This window comes from Chiloscyllium plagiosum, chromosome 5 (assembly GCF_004010195.1).
Source record: "Chiloscyllium plagiosum isolate BGI_BamShark_2017 chromosome 5, ASM401019v2, whole genome shotgun sequence".
NCBI lineage: Eukaryota > Metazoa > Chordata > Chondrichthyes > Orectolobiformes > Hemiscylliidae > Chiloscyllium > Chiloscyllium plagiosum.
Window position 1 is genome coordinate 55,575,026 of NC_057714.1, and position 23,878 is coordinate 55,598,903.

The 23,878-nt window shown below is 39.7% G+C and overlaps 1 protein-coding gene across 3 annotated transcripts in view; it reads right to left on the reverse strand.

Annotated features, from left to right (window-relative positions):
- Positions 1-11,687: 11,687 nt before the first annotated feature.
- The window catches only part of LOC122549912 (adenylate cyclase type 1-like), a 290,966-nt gene continuing 278,775 nt past the window's right edge, over positions 11,688-23,878 (reverse strand). For 2 of the 3 annotated variants that reach the window (XM_043690133.1, XM_043690134.1), the window contains exons 19-21: positions 22,479-22,593; positions 20,056-20,180; positions 11,690-13,459 (exon numbers count right to left, since the gene is read on the reverse strand). In XM_043690133.1, the coding sequence (XP_043546068.1) occupies positions 13,136-13,459; positions 20,056-20,180; positions 22,479-22,593 (564 nt within the window). In that variant the 3' untranslated portion in view covers positions 11,690-13,135. Of the gene's footprint in view, positions 13,460-20,055; positions 20,181-22,478; positions 22,594-23,878 lie in introns of all 3 variants that reach the window. The other variant, XM_043690132.1, reaches the window with a different exon arrangement.

The following is a 23,878-nucleotide window of genomic DNA, read 5'->3' on the forward strand; positions in this document are numbered from 1 at the left end:
TAGAGTTCAAGTACTAGAAATGTAATTGAAATAATTGCACAGAGGCCAGCTTCCTGACACCAAGGCACTTTATTTACTACTGCATAATTCAGTGGATGTGACGAGCCAGCTCAGAGTCAGTCCTCATGGAGGAGATACTTAAATTTTTTTTTAAGTACAGTTGATTAACATGGGCTCAGTCCAAACACAAAAAGTAGAAAACATATGCAAAAAGAAAGACCAAGCTAAGCTAAGCCCTGCCACAAAATCAGCATCTTCCTTGCTCAAAAGAAAATAAAAAGACTAACACAGATTGCAACCAGCCAGTGGAATAACAGTTCCCCAGTGAGATATGAAATACAACTATGTGGTCAGCCAGCTAAAAAATCAGTCCTCAAAGAAGAACAGCAACATACTGACTGTGAGATCAGCCAGTTCAGAAAGAGGTCTCTAAACATACAACAGTAACACACTGGCTGTGGCCAACCAGTTTGGAATTAGTCCACAACTAAGGAGAGTCAAAGAGAGTCACGCTGGAAAAGCACAGCCGGTCAGGCAATATCCGAGAATCGGCGTTTTGGGGCTTCATCAGGAATGAGGCTTGTGGCCCAAGGAGGCGGAGGGATAAATGAGAGGGTGACCACTTTGACACACCTTCTGACCATGTGTAACACAGCTTGTCCTGATTATCTCTACCTGGGATGACAGCACTCAGAACAACCTACCCACCTTCCAGCGCAACCGGTGTCAGGGTGGCCTATCCACCTTCTAGTGCACAGGACAGCCTACCCACCCTCTGGCTCTTGGGTGACAGCTTTCAGGATGGCCTATGATCCTCCCAGCTCACATTGAGGCCTGCCAGACCCAGGGACACACAAGACAGTGCAGGTCAGAGTATCATAGAGAAGACCCTTCGGTCCAACCCATCCATGCCGACCAGACTTCCCAACCCAATCTAGTCCCACCTGCCAGCACCCAGCCCATGTCCCTCCAAACTCTTCCTATTCATATACCCATCCAAATGCCTCTTAAATGTTGCAATTGTACCAGCCTCCTCCACCACTTCCTCTGGCAGCTCATTCCATACACATATCACCCTCTGCGTGAAACAGTTGCCCCTTAGATCACTTTTATATCTTTCCCCTCTCACCCTTAACCTATGCCCTCTAGTTCTGGACTCCCCGACCCCAGGGAAAAGACTTTGCCTATTTATCGTATCCTTGCCCCTCAATTTTGTAAACCTCTATAAGGTCACCCCTCAGCCTCCGACGCTCTAGGGAAAACAGCCCCAGCCTGTTCAGCCTCTCCCTATAGTTCAAATCCTCCAATCCTGGCAACATCCTTGTAAATCTTTTCTGAACCCTTTCAAGTTTCACAACATCTATCTGATAGGAAGGAGACCAAAATTGCACGCAATATTCCAACAGTGGCCTAAACAATGTCTTGTACAGCTGCAACATGACCTTCCAACTCCTGTACTCAATACTCTGACCAATAAAAGAAAGCATACCAAACACCTTCTTCACTATCCTATCTACCTGCGACTCCACTTTCAAGGACCTATGAACCTGCACTCCAAGGTCTCTTTGTTCAGCAACACTCCCTAGGACCTTACCATTAAGTGTATAAGTCCTGCTAAGATTTGCTTTCCCAACAAACAACAAGACAGAGTCAGAGTCAATTACCAATAAACAGAGTCCCTTCTGTATAGAGTCCATAACCATAAACCATTTGCTTCAAAATGTAGAGTCCATTCCCAGGAACAGAGTCAACTCTAGGCAACTAATTGTATGGTCAGAAATGGAGTCCACTCCAATCTGCAGGGTCCATTGCCAAAAATAGAGTCCACAACTGAGGGCGGAGTCCACTCCTGAAGGCAGCAAATGCACACCCCCACAACATACTGGTGTTCAGTGTCAATTGAGGCTTGGCCCATTCATAAAGAACCAGGCCCACTCACAGGAACACAGTACATTGTAAAGATGCAGTTAACTCACAGGGGTTTGGTCCACTCCTGAACTCCAGAATGCAGCAAATGCCCACCTCCCAGCACACCCACCCACACACAGGTGTTCAGTTTGTATAGAGGCCTAATCCACTGACAAAGTGCCAGGCCTACCCACAGGAACAACTCATCTGGAAAGGTGCATTTCCTCACAGGAAACACCAAAAAAAATAAAAACACATACAAAAAAGAAATAAAACTAGAGTCCAAGGGCTAAGTCCTGCCACAAAATCAGCAATTCTCTTTTACTTTGAGAAAACATCAAAGAGTAACATACAGGCTATAACAAGCCAGTGAAACAACAGTTCCTAACGAGGGCTAAATTACACCTGAAACACATTGACTATATAAATTAGGCAGTTTCAAAATCAGTCCTCAATAAAGATGGAATACCAGTTAACAAAACTGGTTTTGTAAACCAACTAGTTCTGGAATCAGGTTCCCCAAAATGCAGAAACCAACAGCAGCAGTAACACACTGACTGTGGCCCAGCCAGCACTGAGTCAGTCCCCTAAGTGAGGAGATTCTAAATCTCCTGGTTATATATTTTTTAATTTTATTAAACAGAACAAAATAGAGTTAACAATGAACAGAAAGCATCATTCAGAAAAAAAACACAACAGAGGAACCTTGATTATCCAAATATTGGATTATCCAAAGGGGATCTCAAGGTCCCTGTAGAAACATTACGTCAAAGAGCTGTTTCAACCCTGATTGTACCTGCAAAGAAAAGATGCAATGATTAAAAACAAACTCGGCTCACTGAATGCTGCAGAGAACAGTCCTGGACAGTCCAGGCACTGTATCTAAATGACTGACCTCCCAGCTTCTCTCTCTTCCCTCCACACTTTCCCTGGAATTCTACACAGGGGTGTACTCTAAACCACCCCCCTTTCCCCAGATAATCTCTCCAACATTGTCCTGTACAGGGCAGAGGTGGAACCTGTCAAAAAGTTGTGTTTGTGTGTGTGTGCGCGTGCGCACGCGCGCTATTTGGAGACTTACTCTACAAAGGGAGTAGCAGTCTTACTGTTGGTGTACAGTCTGGGGTGGAGTGGGGAAGCAGTGGTGGGTGGATTGGGGGTGGGGTGGAAGCCAACAGGGTTGGTGGTGGGCAGGTGGCAAGGTGAGAGTGGACGGGATTCGGGGCGGAGTGGGAGCCGACTAGGTTAGGGGCAGGCAGGGTGCGGGGTGTGAGTGGATAGGGTTGGGGCGGGTGGGAGCCGACGGGGTTAGGAGAGGGCATGGGTGGGTGTCGACGGGCTTGGGGGCATAGTGGGAGCGGACATGTTTGGGGGCGGGCAGGGCAGTGGGAGTGGACGGGGTTGGGGGCAGGCAGGTGGGGTCTAGCGCACAGTGTGATTAGATTACTTACAGTATGGAAACAGGCCCTTCGGCCCAACAAGTCCACACCGCCCCGCTGAAGTGCAACCCACCCATACCCCTACATTTACCCCTTACCTAACACTACGGGCAATTTAGCATGGCCAATTCACCTGACCTGCACATCTTTTTGTACTGTGGGAGGAAACCGGAGCACCCGGAGGAAACCCACGCAGACACGGGGAGAATGTGCAAACTCCACACAGTCAGTCGCCTGAGTCGGGAATTGAACCCGGATCTCTGGCGCTGTGAGGCAGCAGTGCTAACCACTGTGCCACCGTGCCGCCCATGTGATGTCCGTTCCCTAGTCTCCCGACAGGGAACGGACATCACAGAAAACTCTGAGCCCCTGAGGAAATCAATTAACTGAATAATCAATTATCTGAACAAAATAGTGCCCGCCCATCTCATTTGGATAACTAAGATTCCTCTGTATATACAGGGGAAAGGGCAGTAAAGCCAAACCTCAACCCCACCATTGTAGGAGTTTTCAGGAAAATGAGGACAATCCTCAAATTCCACTTTCAGTCATCATTAAAATAGCAGTCACAAATACATACAAGACAGTCCAATTAGATAAGAATACAGACATCCCCAGTAGCTTGGGGTGACAGCTTTCAGGATCACCTATGACCCTCACAGTGAAGACTGCCAGACCCTGGGACACACAAGACAGTGCAAGTGATAAACCCCACAAGCAAGAAGACAGAGTCAATTACCACAAACAGAGTCCCTTCTGGTATAGAGTCTCTTACCATAAACAGTTCTCTTCAAATGTAGAGTCCATTCCCAGGAAGAGAGTCCACTCCAGTATACAAACTGCACTGTCAGAAATAGAATCCACTCCAATATGCAGAGTCCATTGCCAAAAACAGAGTCTACAACTGAGGGCAGAGTCCATTCCTGAAAGTAGCAAACACACATCCTGCTGCACACACACAGCTGTTCAGTCTCCATGGAGGCCTGATCGATCCACTGAGAACCAGGCCCATTCTCAGGAACACCATGCATTGTAGGTGCAGTTAACTCACAGAGATTTGGTTCCCTCCCAAAGGCAGAGTCCACTCCAGGATGCAGCAATTGCTCACCTCCCAGCATACACACAGGTGTTCAATCTTTACAGAGGCCTCGTCACCCACAAAGGGCCAGGCTACCCAAACAGGAACAACTCATCTGAAAAGATGTATTTTCTCACAATCCAAACACCAACAAAGTGAAAACACATTCAAAAGAAAGAAAACCAGAATGCAAGGGCTAAGCCCTGCCACAAAATCAACATAGTCCTCTCCAATTAAAAGAGAAAAAAAACCTGCTCTAACTCTTGACTAATTATAAAAATGATGCCCCAATCATTTATACTGATCTCCCTCATGGATTCTTAAACTCACCAATGTCACAGATCACATGAATATGAATCTAATGAAACCTCTTCCTGTTGATGAATCCTATACCATTGTGATACAGCTTTCTCAGTGCCACATGTGTACAGTTGATGGCAACCTCTATCTGGGGAATCCCAATTATGATCTTGAATCTTACTGCCCAGACGCAGCACTGACCTCAGCATTGAAGAACAAAATGAACCAGTATGATCTTACTCAGATCATAGGCAGTATCCAAGGAACAGGAGAATCGACGTTTCGGGCATGATATCTGAAGAAGGGCTTATGCCCGAAACGTAGATTCTCCTGTTCCTTGGATGCTGCCCGACCTGCTGCGCTTTTCCAGCAACACATTTTCAGCTCTCAATTGAAATGACCTACTTTGGGAACACAAGGAGTGAAAGAGGTTTTCAGATCACAGAACAGTAATTTCTTGCACCAAAGAAATGATAATAAGTTTCAGAATTAAACAATTTTCATTTCTCCAGGAGTATTGGAAAGATGGCAGCAAACTTTGAAGATTATGATCAGAGCTTATTGCCATTAATGTCCTAATGATTAGATAATGGAATATCTTTGTTATTATTTACCACTGGGGACGCACCCAATGAGTCTACAGGATTTGTCCTTTTGAATTAATGTATGGACCTGTGGTAAGAGGAGCACTTAAATTAATTCAGAAAATGTTAATGAACTAAAGGTCAGAAAGAATGTGTCAAATCAATGCCTCAAGTTTCTGAGAGAAACTAACCAATACATGAGAGGTGGCTATGAAACATTTGAAAGACGTTGAACAAACGTTAAAACACAGAGCTGACAAAAAGGCCAAATTTCAACTTTTTACTGCAGTTGACAAGGTACTAGTGTTGTTTCCTGTCTCTGGGAAACTGATAAAAGCAAAGTCTGCTTGACCTTACCAAATTAAGAAGGAACTCAATTATATGAATTCTATGGTGAATACTCCATGTAGGACAAAATCAGCAAGTGTATCATGTTAACCTGTTGAAAGTATATTACGTTAGTGATTATTGTCAAAAAAAAAGTGCTTACGATAGTGAAGGAAGCAGGAAGTGAAATAGAAACATCAGAGCAATGTGAGAATGAATCTGAAATGGAAAATTCAAATATTAACTTTCTAATGATCAACTGAAAACAGAGTTACTTTAAAAAATTCATTAGCAATGCATCTTATCTTCAGGAAATCATTAAGGTGACCTATGAAGGGAATTTCAGAATTATATGTCAATTTGTAGGAATAGGCCAGGAAAAATTGTTTAGGGTTTGCAGTGTTGTTGTCAGAGGTGTATTACCTATAAAGCAATACCCTTGCAAACTCAATCCAGTGAGGTTAACTCAGGTTAGGGAAGGAACTAATTTCATGGCCAATGACATTATTAAAGCAAGTCAAAATGGCTGGAGCTCACTTATGTGATGATAAATAAAAACTGGCAAGTTTCTATATTGATCATCATAAAATCAATGTAGCAATGAAGGTAGACTCATATCTTAGACCAAGACTGGACAAATGTATCAAACAAATGTATCAAACAAATTGGACATGCTTGGTTTGTCATAAAAATGTACTTGCTGAAGAGGTATTGTCAAGTTCTTTTAACTGAGACTGCTGGGAAATATTGGCTTTGGTAACATTGGATAGACTTTATCAGTGAAAAATCTTACTGTTTGGCATGAAAAATGCACAAATTGATCAATAAGTCATCAATTAAATAATCAATGGGCTGTATCATTGTAAATAGCACAATGATGATTTGGCTGTTTTAATCCAAAATCTGGAAAGAATGTTTACACCATTAGACTAAACTGATTGATTGCAAAAAAGTGATTTGATTTTCAATTTAGCCAAGAGTAAATCTGGAGGGAGTGAGATAACTTATTCAGGCCTTACTGTGGGATAAGTTCAAGTATTACCTACAGAAGCAAACATACACGCTATTTTGGATATTCCTATGTCCAAGGCAAAATGTGAAATTTTATGCCATATTAGCATGAGTGAGTTATTTGCAAGTTCAGTCTGAACTTCAGCATTGTTGTTGCAAGTTGAACAAACTTGTTGAAAGAATTGTAGAAAACTGAGACGGAGCTAAGAGTATAAAGTTATCTTTGAAAATGTAAAGGTTGTGCAGGCAACTGAACTGGTTTTAGCCACGTCAAATTATACAAAACTATTGAACTGGCTGCTAATGTCAGTGACATTCACATGGGGCTGTTTTACTATAAGAGGGTGAGATGGATGGAACATTCTGTCAGTTATTTTCCAAAGTAATTGAAAGCAAGAAGCAGGGGTGTGGGTGTACAATTGTTACAGAAATAATCTATCTGCAATTCCATTCTATATGATAAGTAACGAGTGACTTGAACTTACTGAGTTATTAGAAACAGATAAGCTGTCACGTTTTGAACGGTCATTGGACTCAAAACGTTAATGCTACTTTCTCTCCACGGATGCTATCAGACCTATTGAGTTCCTTCAGCATTTTCTGTTTTTATTTCAGATCTTCAAAAGCTGCCTTCCTTTGTTCTGTATTACTCTGGTGTGAGTACTGTACAAGAAGGGCTTGGGGATTATACAAGATGTAATTTTGGATACTGTCCCAGTGATATATTTTGGATACTATTGAAAAACTGTTCTTTTTCTTTTCAATTTGTAAAGGATTGTTTTGGGGATTAATAGGATTATACTTTCACGGTGTTTAAAAATCAGTGCAATTGTGTCACAAGTAAATAGTTTCATCTGTTCTATCTTCAATTCTTTTTTAAAACAATAAACTTCTGTTTGAAGACTATTACACCACGTGGCATGGGAACAGAAGAAGGTCATTCGGCTCATCAAGTCTGCTCTGCCATTCAATGGTAACATGGCTAATCTGATAATCCTCAACTCCACTTTCCTACTTTCCCCCCACAATCCTTGATTCCCTTACTGTTTAAAAATCTGTCTACCACAGACTTGAATATTCTTCATTGCCCAGCATCAACAGCATTCTATGTTAAAGAATTTCACAGATTCACTATCCTCAGAGAATAAATTCCTCCTCATCTCTGTTTTAAATATGCAACCTCTTATTCTGAGATTATGTCTTCTTGTCCTAGACTCTCCCACAAATGGAAACAACAAAGGAAACAAGGGTAAATGTAGGGTTACAGAGATAGGGTAGACAGTTGGATCTGGATGAGATGCTCTTCAGAGGGCATTGTGGACTCAATGGGCCAAATGACCTCCATCCATACCAGTGGGGATTCTATGATATTGATGAAATACTCAAATACTGATTTGATGTGAGTCAGAATACCCTATATTTTAAAACAAATACCAAGAATGAAAAGAATTAGCCTGAAAATCAAAACTAGGCCTTGAGAAAGTCTCACGAGGAGCACTGAAAAGAAAATATTTTGAGCCCTGAAGCAAAGTCAGGTAAAATTCCTAGATCTGCAAACTTTATTCAGTCAAAGGTGACTGAACAATTGAATTTCTTCCAGGTGAGGGGGTGAGGGGTGGATAATAGGCATGCTAAAGGCCACCTGCTGAAAATCTGCAGCAGATGAAATAGCACTTCATTGAAGCACCCTGGGACAGCTAAAGGCACAAACAGGGCAGATGTTCAGAGAACCATGGGGATTATTGATTTAAGTTTTCACAAAATATATATGAGTTAGGTTATATTTAATCTGTGCATGATTTAAGTTCATTTGATGTACTTCTATATTGTGGCTAAAAGTAGATGGGATGATCAGTGATGGAAGAAGTGCAGGACTGTTTTTAAGCATAGAATTGAGTTGTGGACACTGGTCTTTCACTTTAGTTATTTACATACAGGTTGGGCAGATGGTGGTGGTCGAAACTCTAGCCTCCCTTCTCCTTCCTCCTCTTGTCTTGCCCTCTCCCTAATCTCCACAACCCTCTTCAGCACCTAACCTTCTCACTTCAGTTTGTGGTAAAAGTTGTTGCCTCATGACAGCAAGGCTGTGTAATTGCAGCAGATCAGCACAAACTTTAAGATACGCTCAGTTGACCATTGCAATGGCCAGTCCAGAGTGGTCCAGGCATGGGAATTGCTGTGATTTAAGAAGGTGTCTCACCATGACCTTCTCAAGGACAACGAGGGATTGGCAGCAAATGCTATCCTTGCCAGTGATGCTCTCATTGCATCAAATAATAACAAAAAAACTCCTTGTGACAGGATAGCTGCTTGCATGCATATTGTCCTCTTGTGCATGAGCTATAGAGCGGAGCCGTCTGTTGGCGGATTCCCTTTGGCAGTCTGTAACCACCCTTTCATTTGTTGCAGTGTCAGAAAGAAATTTGGCATAGCAGACTGACAGCGAGGATTGCTGCAGAACGAATGTATCAGGACTTTTCCCAGGACAGTGAGCATTGATTGGTATGATTTGCTGCCTATAGTCATGCACACCAGCTAAAATTTGAGATAAAACAAAGCACTGCTGATGATGGATTCTGAAACAAAAACAAAAATTGCTGGTGAAACTCAGCAGGTCTGGCAGCATCTACGTGGAAAAAGTGGAGTTAATGTTTTGAGTTTGGGGACTCTTCATCAGAATCAATGTTCTGATGAAGAGTCATCAGACTTGAAAAATTAATTTTGCTTTCTGCTCACAGGTATTGCCAGATCTGCAAAGTTTTGCCAGATAAATATTGATTCAGTATTGTACATACAATCACGCTGTGCTTCATGGGAAATCCTACTACTTTGCAAAACTCTTGTACCCCCTCTGCATGCCAACTTTTGGCAAGAGGGAACAAAATGTGTTTATCTTTCTTTGTATGGAGAATCTCAGGGGTCTCCTTTATGCAGCAGTGCACTGTAAGTAATAATATGCCATTGGTAGCTCCAGCAGCAATGTGGGAAGAAACAGATGGATGAAAATTCAAAGTCATGGTTATCTTCATAGTCACTGGCAATACAACTGTTGCTCTCATATGAGGTTGGAATTGAGGTTGTGGGAATTAATATATTTCAGTGATGACCCCTTCTGCAAAACATACATGTCAAACATTGAGAATTGTTGAAATTCACACGGGAGAACTCCTCCCAGAAAACCATGGCAGACAGGAAGGATAGGGTGATTATAGCCATCTGTTGACAGACTTCTCACTTCCTCCTCATCCCTCTTCTAGCAGTTTACTACTTTTTGTTGTTCCTGAAAATTCTCTTTGCTGTATGCGATTGAAAACAGAATACTTACCTCTCTATCCATACCTGAGCAGAACAGATTTCCGTAGAACACTTGGAGTCAGCAAATTAAAAATGCTTCAGCAGCCTTCACATCACTCCCTGTAAATTATTAAAACTTAAACAATTATGCGAGCACAAAAAAAATGTAAAATTGTAGCCACAGACAGAATAAATAAACCATCAACTAGCTTGTAGGCTGATGATACCTTTAAGTAGCACTTATGTAGCATCTTTCAAGCTGTTTAATGTCATGTTTAACTGTATGAGCTTGTGTGTGTCACATGTGTGTTTCATGAGCTTAGGAGTTCCAAAATGGCAGTGCAGATTGACATTATGATCAATCTGCATATTTCTTGCAGAGGTTGAGTGAGTGCATGGTAACCCCTTTAACATGAAAGTCCATTAAAATATTTGCTGATGTTTTGTGTTGACTCGTACATTGTTGTGTTTTGTGCATATGATCCAGAATTCTCTTTGGATTGCTTCCATTGCTCTTAGCATTTTATCTTTTCAACAATACTGGGATATTAATCATTTTTTGGTTCACCAGGGATGATCTGATAACTACAAGTACTCCATCTGCCACAATTTCTTGCTCATGTATTTAATGTATCAACGTCTTCTTGTAAAATACCAGGATGGAGACCTTAGTTCAATAGGACGACCTGGAAGAAATCAGTTCTGTCCAAAATCCACACCTGAAAATGCCATAACATTAAATAAATATTCCGGGCTCATGGTAAATAATGAATAATTTTGAGCCCATACTTTCATGTTTGATATCTTTGTAAAATGTATATTATAATTTTAATTTGACTTGAGTGACTTCTAATAACAGAAATAATGCCTCTCTTAAAACAACTGCTAACATGTTGTAAAATACAGTTTTTGGTGATTTCTTTATAAACTATAATTTGTCACACAATAACAAATGCACATTTTGCAGATCAGCAAATATCCACAGCCTGGGGATCACCATTGGAAACTGAATGGGATTCACTCGATATATCTATAGTTAATCCAATTCAGTTGGCATATACTGTGGCTACAAAACAGATCAAAGTTTAGGAATATTGTAGTGACCAACTCACCTCCTGACTTCCCCAAGCCTGTCTACCATGTACAAAGCAGATATTAGTAGCATCAAACACTCAAGAAGCTTAGCACCTTCCTGACCTAAGCAACTCAATCGATTGGCATCATATCCACTGTCTCCCCCACTGACACTCAGTAGCAGCACTGCTGAAATTCACTAGAGAACCTTCCAAACCACTAACAGTACTAAGGGAAGCAAATACATGGCAAAAACCATGACCTGCAAGTTCCCCTTCAAGCCATTCCCATCCTGATTTGGAAATATATTGCCATTCCTTCAGTGTTGTTGGGTCAAAATTCTGGACAGCATTGTGGATGTACTTACATCAAATGGACTGCAGCAGTACAAGAAGGCAGCTCATCACCACCTTCTCAAATACAACTTGGGATGGGCAATAATTGCTGACCGAGCCAATGAAATACACATCCCATGAACAAATATTCAGTGAAGAGTATTTTTTAAAAGTTTCTTGGTAGCAATGTCTAAGATAACAATATAAGAGACACACAATAGAAGACGACTTGAAGTCGTCTAACTCAAATTCATAATTGAAACATTCTGCAGTTTGAAGTAAAATTGAAAGTGATACATTAATAAAATAACATTAATAAAAGTTACTATTGCGAATACTTAAAATGCACAGAAACAAAAATATTTTTTCTTCAAATCATTTTTCTTTACTTTTTTATGACTCAGAAGAAATTATAATAGTGCAAACACTCAGTATAAAATTTATAATTAGAAATTTACGTTCACATTAAACATTTCCATGAATATTATCCACTTTTAACATAAAAGGTAGAACAAGTATTTGATTCTTTAGGTCATTCTTACAGTTCCAAAAGAGACTGAAAGATATTCTACAATATTCAAGATGCACATAAAAATAGACCCGTATTTAAATATGGAAAATTAGCAAGCTAATTACAGTTTAAAAAAACACATAGCAGTGTTTTTATTTGTGTGATAAAGCATAAAATAAATAGTCTATAAAACATCTGACATACTACATAGGCCACAATGTTTGAAAAAAATGTTATTCCCCAACCTGCTTCTCCCACATTTAGAGCTGCAATCTTCATTATATAATGCCCCTACTGACTATGTTGTGAAAGTATCAGAACAGTGCATCCTTTAATCTCTACAGTGTTCAATATATATTGTCATAGCTGAGTTTTATTGCTACAGAGTAATAGTATTGGCGCTTGGGGACAAAATGGTAAGGGCAGGTTTTCATTATTCAGCGAGTGCTCTTTTACTGTAAACTGCCAGTAAACTTCTTGCAAAGGTTACCTAAAATTAGTGGGAGTTCTATAGCTTTGATATTTGATAAATGTGGATATGTGTTAGGCAGAACAATAGAAGGAATACTACAGCTTTTACAGCATGTCAGTAGTCATGCTTACATAAGGAAAACTTTGTTATAAAAATTAATGAAATATTCATCTGGCATGTGCTTTCTCATAGGTCATACACAATCCATTACATACAATAAATTCGTACAGAGTATGATATGAAAAAGGCAGACTTTGAAAATGCTATATATATATATATATATATTTGAAAAAGAACACAAGTAAGGCAATATTATATGGATATTTTCATAATGTCAGAACCATCCATTGGCCACTGAAGTAAAAGTGAGTACTAATTTTAGAACTCAAAATGATGTGGGAAAATGTGTTCTGTACATTTAGAAAACATGCAGAAACTGTAAAATATACAAACTAGTTATGATTGATTCAGACTTCCAAGATTCATTTTATTTAGAAAGATAATTCTCTATTCCCGAAATGTAGTTCTTTGCTTCTTCTAACAGATAGTTAGCCCTTAATTTTCACTCCAAGAATTGCACTCGTAACAATACCCAAAGTTTAATCTTTGGTTCGATCATAGCGATTCTTGGCGCTGATGACCCACATGCTCCTGGGGATTGCTCTCGGCAAATATTCCTCTTTTCAGTGTCTGACATCCAAATGCCGACTTGGAGAGATCAGTGCATCCTGTCATCATTAACTGATTTCCACCCAAGTAACAGCAGAAGGTTAAGCTTTAAATTTTTTAATGCCAAAATTCATTATGCTTGCTCAACAACTGGTATGGGTGGAAGATAGTGTACAGATTGATTTGTTTGCATTGTAGATGCCTGGAGTGCTCCAAGTCCAGCCTTTATTGTGAAGCTGGCTACTGATGACACTGAGGGACAGCTTGCTGCCAGTTTCGCTCTTCCATCTGGATATAATTTTCTGACTAAATTTGTTGAACTTATTTGTGGATTTGCATTAACTTTTCCTTCAAGGAAATAGGTCAGCATTTCTCCTTTTCCTTTAACGCTGACCTTGCCTCGACAGACAAGCTCATAATTATTTTTATTGAGCATCCGATAGACATCTTCTGTTACCTGGAAATTAGAAGTCAGGCACGTATTATGCATCACACACATTTCAAAAACTCAGTCACTCACGCCTCAGCAAATAATCAGGAAACCCTGAAAACATTCACAAGACCCATGCAAAAGTGGACGTTTATCAGACAGCATAAACAGAACGTCCAAAAACAAATGAGTTGAATTCATTCAGCTGAGGTCTGGATAGAGTGGATGTGGAGATATTTCCATTAGTAGGAGAGACTAGGAGCTGAGGGCATAACCTCAGAGTGAAGGGTGACTTTTTAGAGCTGAGATGAGGGGGAATTTCTTCAGCCCAAAGGTGGTGAATCTGTGGAATTCACTGTTGCAGAATACTGTGGATACCAAGTCAGTGTGTGTAGAGACAGCGTAGGTTCTTGATTAATAAAACAATCAAGGTTATGGAACAGGGAGAAGGCAGAAGAATGGGGTTGAGAAATGTATCAGCGCATGATCAAATGATTCACTGTTGCAGAATACTGTGTGTGTAGAGACAGCATAGGTTCTTGATTAATAAAACAATCAAGGTTATGGAACAGGGAGAAGGCAGAAGAATGGGGTTGAGAAATGTATCAGCGCATGATCAAATGGCAGAGCAGACTCTAATGGCCTAATTCTCCTCCTGTATGTTATGGTCTATGCAATTCAGTGCAATATATCCTTCATGCTGGTCTGTTTTCCTGAAGGGCCTTGTAGTCACAGAGTCATACAGCACAGAAACAGACCCTTTGGTCCAACCAGTCCATGCTGAACATAATCACAAACTAAACTAATCCCACCTACATGCTTCTGGTCCATATCCTTCTAAATCTTTCTTATTTACATACCTATCCAAATGTTTTAAACATTGTAATTGTGCTCACATCCACCACTTCCTCAGAAAGTTCATTCTATATGTGAGTCACTCTGTGTAAAAGAAAAAGCCCCAAATATCTTATTAAATCTCTCTCCTCTCACCTAAAAAATGTTATCCCTCGTCTTGAAATCCCCCATCCTCTAGGGAAAAGACACCGACTATTAATCCTATCTATACCTCTCATGATTTTATAAACTTCTATAAGTACACCGCTCAACCTTCCACATTCCAGTTAAAAAGGTGCCAACCTATCCAGCCTTTCTTTATAACTCAAACCTTCCATATCTGGCAATATCCTGATAAGTCTCTTCTGAATCCTCTCCAGCTAAGTGATATCTTTTCTATAACTAGGCAACCAGAACTGACTTAGCACTCCAGATGAGGCTTCACCAATATCCTCCTCGGCAAAAGTGAGGACCGCAGATGCTGGAAATCAGAGTGTAGATTAGAATGGCACTGGAAAAGCACAGCAGGTCAGGCAGCATCCGAGGAGCAGGAAAATTGACGTTTCGGGCAAATCCTGATGAAGGGCTTTTGCCGAAACGTTGATTTTCCTGCTCCTTGGGTGCTGCCTGACCTGCTGTGCTTTTTCAGTGGCACTCTAATGTAGACTCACCAGTGTTCTTATGTCCTCAACATGACTTCCCAACACCTATCCCTGTACTCAAAGGAATGAGCAATGAAGGCAAGCGTGCTAAATGCCCTTTTAATCATTGTCTATATGTGAAGCAAACTTCAATAAATTATAAGACCATAAGACCATAAGACATAGGAGCGGAAGTAAGGCCATTTGGCCCATCGAGTCCACTCCGCCATTCAATCATGGCTGATGGGCATTTCAACTCCACTTACCCGCATTCTCCCCGTAGCCCTTAATTCCTTGTGACATCAAGAATTTATCAATCTCCTGCCTTGAAGACATTTAGCGTCCCAGCCTCCACTGCACTCTGCGGCAACGAATTCCACAGGCCCACCACTCTCTGGCTGAAGAAATATCCCGTGTGAATCTCCGCTGGACACGCTCCAGTGCCAGTATGTCCTTCCTGAGGTGTGGGGACCAAAACAGGACACAGTACTCCAAATGGGGCCTAACCAGAGCTTTATAAAGTCTCAGTAGCACAACAGTGCTTTTATATTCCAACCCTCGAGATAATTATGCACCTGAACCTATATGTTCCTCTGTTTTACAACACTACCCAAGGTCCCACCATTAATTGGCTAAGTCCTATCCTGAAATAAGTGCATTAAGCCTGAAAGACTAATGATTTTGGGGACCATTTGGCCAAAAATAATATTTAGAAAGCCTCTCTTAGCAGTCCTTACTTTCTGTCCTTAAATGAAAACAAGATGTACATTCGTTAGTTTAGTAGCAATTGCTGTCTGCATCAGAGGTGTTGGGTGCACGGTTTAGACTCCACACCTTCTCAGCAATCCTCAAAATTGGGTGCCTTTCTAATATTCAACAAGGGAATAAAACAAGAAGATGGTCAGAAAAAAAGGGTCAGCAACAATTCAAGGCAGGAGCTTTAGACCCCCAAATAGTGGGACCGACTTGTAAGAGTTTAAAAACAGCAAAACAGTCATACTTGGGGACCTCAACTACCCAAAGTTTGCTTGGGATATAAATAGTGTGAAAAATAGAAAACTCTTGAACTTCATTCAAAAGAACTTTTTTTCACAAACACATAACAAGCCCAATGAGACACAGTGCAATTTTAGACTTTGTCTTCAAAAGTGAAGCTGTGCTAGTGAATGAAATAGCACTCCATGACTTTTTTGCAATAGTCATCATAATACAATTGACTTAGCATCATTACTGGAAGGGACAAAGATAGAACAGAAGTAAAAGTTTTAAATTAGGGGAACACAACTTTTACAAAGTTGAGGGATGATCTTGCAAAAGTGCACTAGCTACAGCTATTTGAAGGAATGACAAATCAATGGGAGGCATTCAAAAACATGATTCTAATGACATAGGGTATATATGTCCTCAGGAAGACAAACAAAAAAGTGGTATTGTCAAACCAAAAGGCACCTAGCTCTATTGAAGCATCCAGGGTAAGACAAAGCAGAACAATTGAGCTAATGTCAATTTCAAAATAGCAAAACTTCCTTCCATTAAGAAGGTTAGAGGGATATAGAAAATACAGGGTGAAGTGAAATGGGAAATTAGGACAGCAAATTAGGAAATGTAAAAGTAAGAAAAATTCAAACATAACTGATCAGTACATTATAAGCATAAGGATGACTAAGGGAAAGGCAGGGGCTATCAGAAGTCCTTATGGTAATTTGTGTCTCACTTCAAAATATTTGGGCCGGGCTTTTAATGATTTCTTTGTCTTTACAAAACAGTGTGTTACTGCAGATATTGTAGTTAATGAAGTGTGAAATATTAGATGATTAAACATAAAGAGAAGGAAAGTACCGGAGGGACTGAAACCTTAAAGGTGAATAAGTTACCATGGCTGGACCCGAAGCTTTTAAAAAAATCTAAGGATGAAAAAATGGATGCACTGAGCATCATTTTGCCATCTTCACTGGGCACAGATGAAATATTATAGGACTGGTGGTCTGCAAATGTTGCACCTTTATTTTTAAAAAGGAGGTAAGCCATGTATTTTTTGGCCAGTCAGTTTTCCTGGCAGTGGGCAAATTACGAGAAACAATAGCAAGAGGATTAACGCTTACTGAGAAAGGCATGGAATAATCTGGGATAATTAGCATGATTTTAAGGGAAGGTCATGTCTTAAAAGCTTATTCTTTTTGAGCAAGTAGAAAACAAAATTTTTGAGAATTGTGTCGTGGACATGATCTACATGGATTTTAGGAAGGCATTTCAAAAGGTTCCATGTGGCAGAATAACAGAAGAATTAAAGTAAAAATTAAGGGGAATGTAGACAGTTTGATCCAAAATTGACTAAGTTACAGGAAATAAAGGTAAGTTTCTAGTTGCATTCCATGGGATTTTTGTTGAGTGTCTTACTGTTTGTGGCACATATTAATGGTATAGACTTGAATGTGGAAGGAAATTTGATTAGGAAGTCTACAGATACAAAAAAATTGACCATGTAGTTGACAGTGAAGGAGTTAGGTGTTGACTGAGGTTTGATTTGGGTTGATTTTTGGTGGAAATGTGACAAATAGAATTCTGTTTGGAGAAGTGTGAAGTTATGCATTTGGGCAGAACAAGCAAAGCAAGAGAATGTGCAATAACTGGGAGGATATTGGGAACAGTGGAGCAAGTGAGAGACCTTGAAGTGCCTATTCACAGGCTTCTGAAGTTGGCAGGACAGGTAAATAAGGCAATAAAGAAAGGATATGAGAAGCTTTCCTTCACTTGGCATGGTACTAAATACTGAAGCAGGGATTTAATGCTGGACCTATAAAAGATGCTGGTTAGATCACAGCTGGTATTTAGTGTATCGTTTGACAGAGAGTACAGAGAAACTTACACAAGAAAGTTGGCAGAATATTTACAAAAAAATTGTAGCCATGAGGAAAAATAAATGGTCTAAGGTTGTTTACCTCATTTGAGGTGTACGAAATAATGAGTGGCTTGGATACAGTGGACAGGCAAGATCTACTTTGCCTGGTGGAGAGGCCAGTCACCAAGGGCACAGATTTAAGGTGATTGATAGAAGAATTAGAGGGGACATTCAGAAAAGAAGTTTTCATTCGAAGGAGGTGGGTTTCTGTAACTCACTTGGTGGTTGAAGAGCAAGCCATCAACTGTTTTAAAAGTAGCTGATCTGCACCTGAAGCACTGTTAACAGCATGGTAATGGATTGGAATGGACAGCTAGATTAGTGGGTTGACAATGGGCAACTAGTTTATACAGCTAGTGCAAACAAAATGGACTGAATGATCTCTTTCTGAATTTTGCATGATTCTGTAAAAATAAATCACAGTAGTTTAAAACTGGAACAAAAGAGAAAATTTCACCCTTCTGTATTAGTATTAATATGATCTGAAAGATGTGAAAGAAATTCAAAGCCACTTATTTTAATGTTAAACGCAAACCAACGCAAGGTAATATCACCAGAAACTCAGACTATATATACAAATAAGATGATGTAGCAGTGGAAGAGGGAATTCATGATGTGCATGGCACCCAGGGTGTGAGCAAACTAAAAGCACAGATGTTCTTGGATATGTATATGTGAGGCTTGCAGTTTGTGCAGAGAAATAACTAGTTGCAGACCCTATGGCTACACACCAAAACATGAGAGAAACATGATTTCTGTTAAACATGTTTCAGAAGATGGTCACTTCACAGTTCAAAGAATTAACCATGAAAAATATTGACAAGAATACCAATGGAAGAATTTCTGAAATGGTAATATAAAAACTGTGGCTCATTTACAAATCAACCGTACAACAAAAAACTAAGACAGTATCACTCAGATCAACCTTTAGAAAGTGAAGTCACATTAAAGATCAAGAGTTCAGTGGTATCAGTTTTACAATTTCTCCTGCTGCCAAATAAAATATAATGGAAATATAGCAACTAAGTGATGGTATAAAAATAAAGTTTATTTGATTTTTAGGACACTATATAATTCCTGAGAAAGGAAGATGTTAATCAGCTGAAAAGAGTTCCACTAAAGGTAAGGTAAAACTTACTGGTATTAGTGCTTCCAAACAGGGTGTATTCATTGGAACATTTAAAGTGGTAAGGCAATGGGAACAGGTAAACAAATCAAAAAGTAAAAGGGCTCCTTCTTAAAATGTTAGTAGAATTTTAATGTGAGTCAAGTAAATAGTAAGAGTAATGGAAATAACATATAAAGAATTGATAGGTATGTTGAGGAATCTAAAAGGGGCCAGGACATTGATTTCAAAGGTATTCTGCATTAGGGGATTTGAGGACAATGGACATATTTATATTTAGTACCAAAAGTTCGATATGAGGTGATCGAAAAGTATGAGTAAGAAATATATTCTTGGAATCAGCATAATGTTCTGTTTTCCAGAAACAGTTTTCATTCTGCAAGGTGCCTACACTTAAGTTCAGCATTCATTGTCAAACACCAACTATTCCACGTGTGGAACTTTAGACTGTTATGCAATTTTATAAATTATTGGTACGAAGAGTAGCAAATTGGTAATTGACAGTACAGGTCGCTCTGCTAGAATGCGCGTTTTGCTAATGCAAATTCACTGTAACATGATTGACGAATCGGGGGTGCTGTTTCTAAAGAGCAAACTCTTAAAACGTGTGTTGGCTGTAATGTGATTACATCGCCAACACTTTAAGCACTGTTTCTAAAGTACAACTTTTCTATAATGCAGGGTTGCAACTATCCCGTTATAGAAGAACTGACTGCAAGATGTAAACCCTGACCAGGAAGTTAAAGGAGCCTATTGTTCCACATCACCTTTTCATGGCAATGCCCAACCAATTAAAATTGACTTATCGACCAATCAACACCTTTTCCCTTGTTGTGTTGATTGTTGAAATTGTTTAAAGTTTGGCATCCTTGCGTTTGTCCTGACATACACAAGACATAAAGTTTTGGCAACATGTTTATATTTTCAGTGATATTTAAAATATGGAGATTTTATTATTTATAGTACTGAGGTGAATTAGACAAAATAAAAAAAAAGTTGAGGGTTAAAAAACATACCTCATTGAGGAAACATTCTCCCTAGATTTCAAAAAAGTATGAATCAAAAGATATCATGTATTCAATTCTGAATTTCCTATAGTGCTTTGTAAGAGCAAATTACTAACTTGAATTTTGCCTTGAACCCCCGTACTATCCATTCTGCTGGCAACGTTTACAGTGTTTCCCCAGATGTCGTATTGTGGCCGCCTTGCTCCAATCACACCTGCCACTACAGGTCCGACATTTATACCTGCAATGGTGGAAAGAGACAAGAATGTTGTGTTGAAAATCTGAATGTTCAACTTTAATTTTACAAGCTTTAAGAAAATAAATGCTACCAAAAACAGGCAGGAAGTGACAGTAGATCCTTCAAATGCAAATGAAATAAAGCTAATTTCATGTAGCATATTATTTTTGGCCAAATGTGGTTTCCAACAAAAACAATACAAAGACATAAAAAATCACTGAATAGGGATACAAATACCTTCTGGACCTCACACTCTATAGAGCAAGTACAATCTGCAATATTACATTCTTCTCAGATGCATTTAAGCATTGAACCCCTACAGTGCAGAAGGTGGTCATTTGGCCCATTGAATCAGCAGTGTCCCTCTGAAGAGCATCCCATTCAGACCCATAGAATGCTTTCATAACCCCAAATTTCCCATGGCCAATCTACCTAGCTACACATCCCTGAACACTATGGACAATTACAGTTGGTCAATCCACTAATCTACACATCTTTGGACTGCAGGAAGAAACTGGAGCACCCAGAGGAAAACCATGCAGACATGGGGGAAGAATGTGCAAACAGTCATCCGAGGCTGGAAGCAAACCCAGGTCCCAGTGCGCTGAAGCAGCAGTGTCAAATATTGAGCCACCGTGCCCCATCCCTAACTTTTCCAGATAATTGTTGCAAGAAAAGTGCAAGATTTTCACTATCTTCCCAGTGTGGCACTGTGGTTATCACTGCTGCCTCACAGTGCCAGAGACCCAGGTTCAATTCCCGCCTCAGGCAACTGTCTGTGTGGAGTTTTGCACATTCTCCCCGTGTCTGTGTTTCCTCCCACAGTCCAAACATGTACAGGCTAGGTGAATTGACAATGCTAAATTGCCCATAGTGTGAGGTGAAGGGGTAAATGTAGGGGAATGGGTCTGGGTGGGATGCGCTTTGGTGGGAATTGTTGGGCCAAAGGGCCTGTTTTCACATTGTAAGTTATCTATCTATCTATCAGTCAATCAAGAAAATAAAATTTGGATTCTTTGACCAGCAACTGTCTAAATTAGTTGGGAGGAATTTTACGGTGTTAAGCATTAATATTCGTATTAACTTGCATGGCCAAATCGACAGTATAGACAAACTAGCCAGTCGCCTAGAAGACTGAGCTTTAAGGAGTGCCAAATTTGTGATTTCAAAAACCAAATAAATAAAGGTAATATTTAATTTTAGACTTCTCTCAGTTCTCTGTATTGAACGTGGGTGGTTTGGGCAGGGGCTGGGGCGGATTAGAATTTCCTACTTGCAAGTAAACTTCTTCCTTCTACCTTCAATTAATTCAACAATGAATAGCAAACAGGACATTAACTTCTATGCGATTAAGTTCTAGTCAGACTGCATCTTTAGTACTTCATTCACTTTGGACACTATACCCCAGGAAGGATGTATTAATCTTGGAGTTAGCACAAGACTGGTTTCACCAGAATGTTATCAAGCTGAAGAAATTAAATCCTGCTGACTGGTATAACTAGTCTAGGCTTATTTTTGCCTGTAGTAGCGTTTTAAGTGATGCTGCTAAAGTGTCCTCTTTGGTTGATAGTGCAAAGTGTTGCTGAGAAATTGGCTAGTCAGGAGATAGGCGCTCCAATGTTGCAAAAAAACCCTTTAACAAGCATGTTACCCATTATTTAACATATTTCTGCATCTCTTTCTGGATATTTAACAAGCAAATTAATTCAATAATACGGTGTGAAGGAGTGTGTGCTGTCAGCCATATTAGATGCTTGGTGCTCACTTTCTTAGTGATAAATTAGGGATAATGCAAAGAAATTTTATTCACAATGACTGCTGGCATGCAATTTGACAATGTAGGGCTCAGCATTGTATTGAGCTTCACGCAACAGGGATATGCACATTCAGTTAAACACCCATTCTTTCCAGAAGGAATCATTGGCTAGCAAATTGAAATGGCAATCCTGTTGGAACTTCTCCCTTTCACAACTTAACGGAAATTTATAAATTTACTCAACAGAAGATTAATAGTTTGCAATTGCTTTTCATTTGTTACATTTCAGGAGAAATTTGATGGATGTCTATAGTTTCATCTTTTTCTATGACACTTCATAATGTTTCTTTTTAAACTACCAAGCAGATGGTTCTTTTAAATTCATGCTGCACATAGCATTTATGACAAATACAAAAAAAAATCTGTTTGAGCATTTCTATATACAAAGTCATAAATATAGACAATGTTAGTAATGTGTATTACAGAGATTTATTCACTTAATTACAAAGTAAATTATCGTTATTGATTCTAAGACAACTACTTACCAACTCTTAAGACAAAGTCATTGTATGATTGATAGTTGATTTCATCTAGAACATCAAACATTTCAATTGCAAAATCTGCCAGGGTACTCAGGTGGGAATAAATCGATCGTTTTGCCTGTAGTTTTAAAAAAGATGAAATATTTTCAAAATGGTCAGTGCTAATATCTCTATTAAAGTTACAGTTAACAGCACCAGATATACAACTATATACCAATAAGAAAATCACATGCAAATCTTTTGAGACACTGCACTTGATAAAACTGCTAATTTACTAAATACATTCAATTTCTTCTTTAGTTGAGATTGGATAAAAAGGGTTCATGCATGGGATGAAGATTAATGTTGTTGATTTCTTTGATTGTGAGCAGACAGATTTGTTGACTTAACTCACAGATAGTTCCATCAATTCAAATGAGTAGATTGTCCTCTGACCAAAATCTGGAAGGTTCCAGGGAGAAGATTCTGATCAATTTAAATATTTAAACACTTGTGATTTTATTTTTGCAGCTCAACAGCTAATATAGTATAAAAAAAAAAATGCTGGAAAAGCTCAGCAGGTCTGGCAGCATCTGGGAAGAGAGATCAGAATTAACATTTCGGGTCTGGTGACCCTTCCTCAGAACTGATGGGATCTAGGAAAATGTTAGTTTATATGCAGAAGATAGGGTGAGGGGAGGGGATAAGAAGTAAACAATAGGTAGGGAATGAGCCCAAAGAGAGAAAGGAGCAGTTGGACAAAGGAATAGATAATGATATGGCTGGGAAGGGGGAATAAGTGTTAACAAAAACTGTTAGTGGCTAACAATAGGTAGTGTGTAATGGCAGACCATGTGATAAAAAGGTCTGGTGTGTAGAGTTGGGGCATAGGACATGAGAGAGTTCAAGCCTTTAAGTTATTGAAATCAATATTGAGTCCACAAGGCTGCAGGGTTTTCCAAGTGGAAAATGAAGTGTTGATGGTGTTCCAGCTTGCGCTAACTTTTGCTGGAACACTGCAGCAAGCCTGAGACAGAGATATTGGTCAGGGAACAGGGTGGTATGTTAAAAAGTGGCAGGCAACTGGAAGCTCATGGTCATCTTTGCGGGCAGAATGTAGATGTTATGCGAAGCAGTACCCAGTCTATACCTCATTTCCCCAATATAGAGAAGACCACATTGTGAGCAGCAAATGCAATAGACTAGATTGTGTGAAGTGCAGATAAACTGCTGCTTCACCAGGAAGGTATGTCTGGGCTCTTGGATACTAAGGAGGGAGGAGATAAATGGGCCAGTGTTACACCTTCAGCAGGTTGCAGGTGAAGGTGCTATGTGGGGTGCGGGCAGGGGGTGGTATTGGGAGTGAAGGAAGAGTGGACCAGGATGCCGCTGCTGCGGAAGACAGACACGGGAGGGGAAGGGAA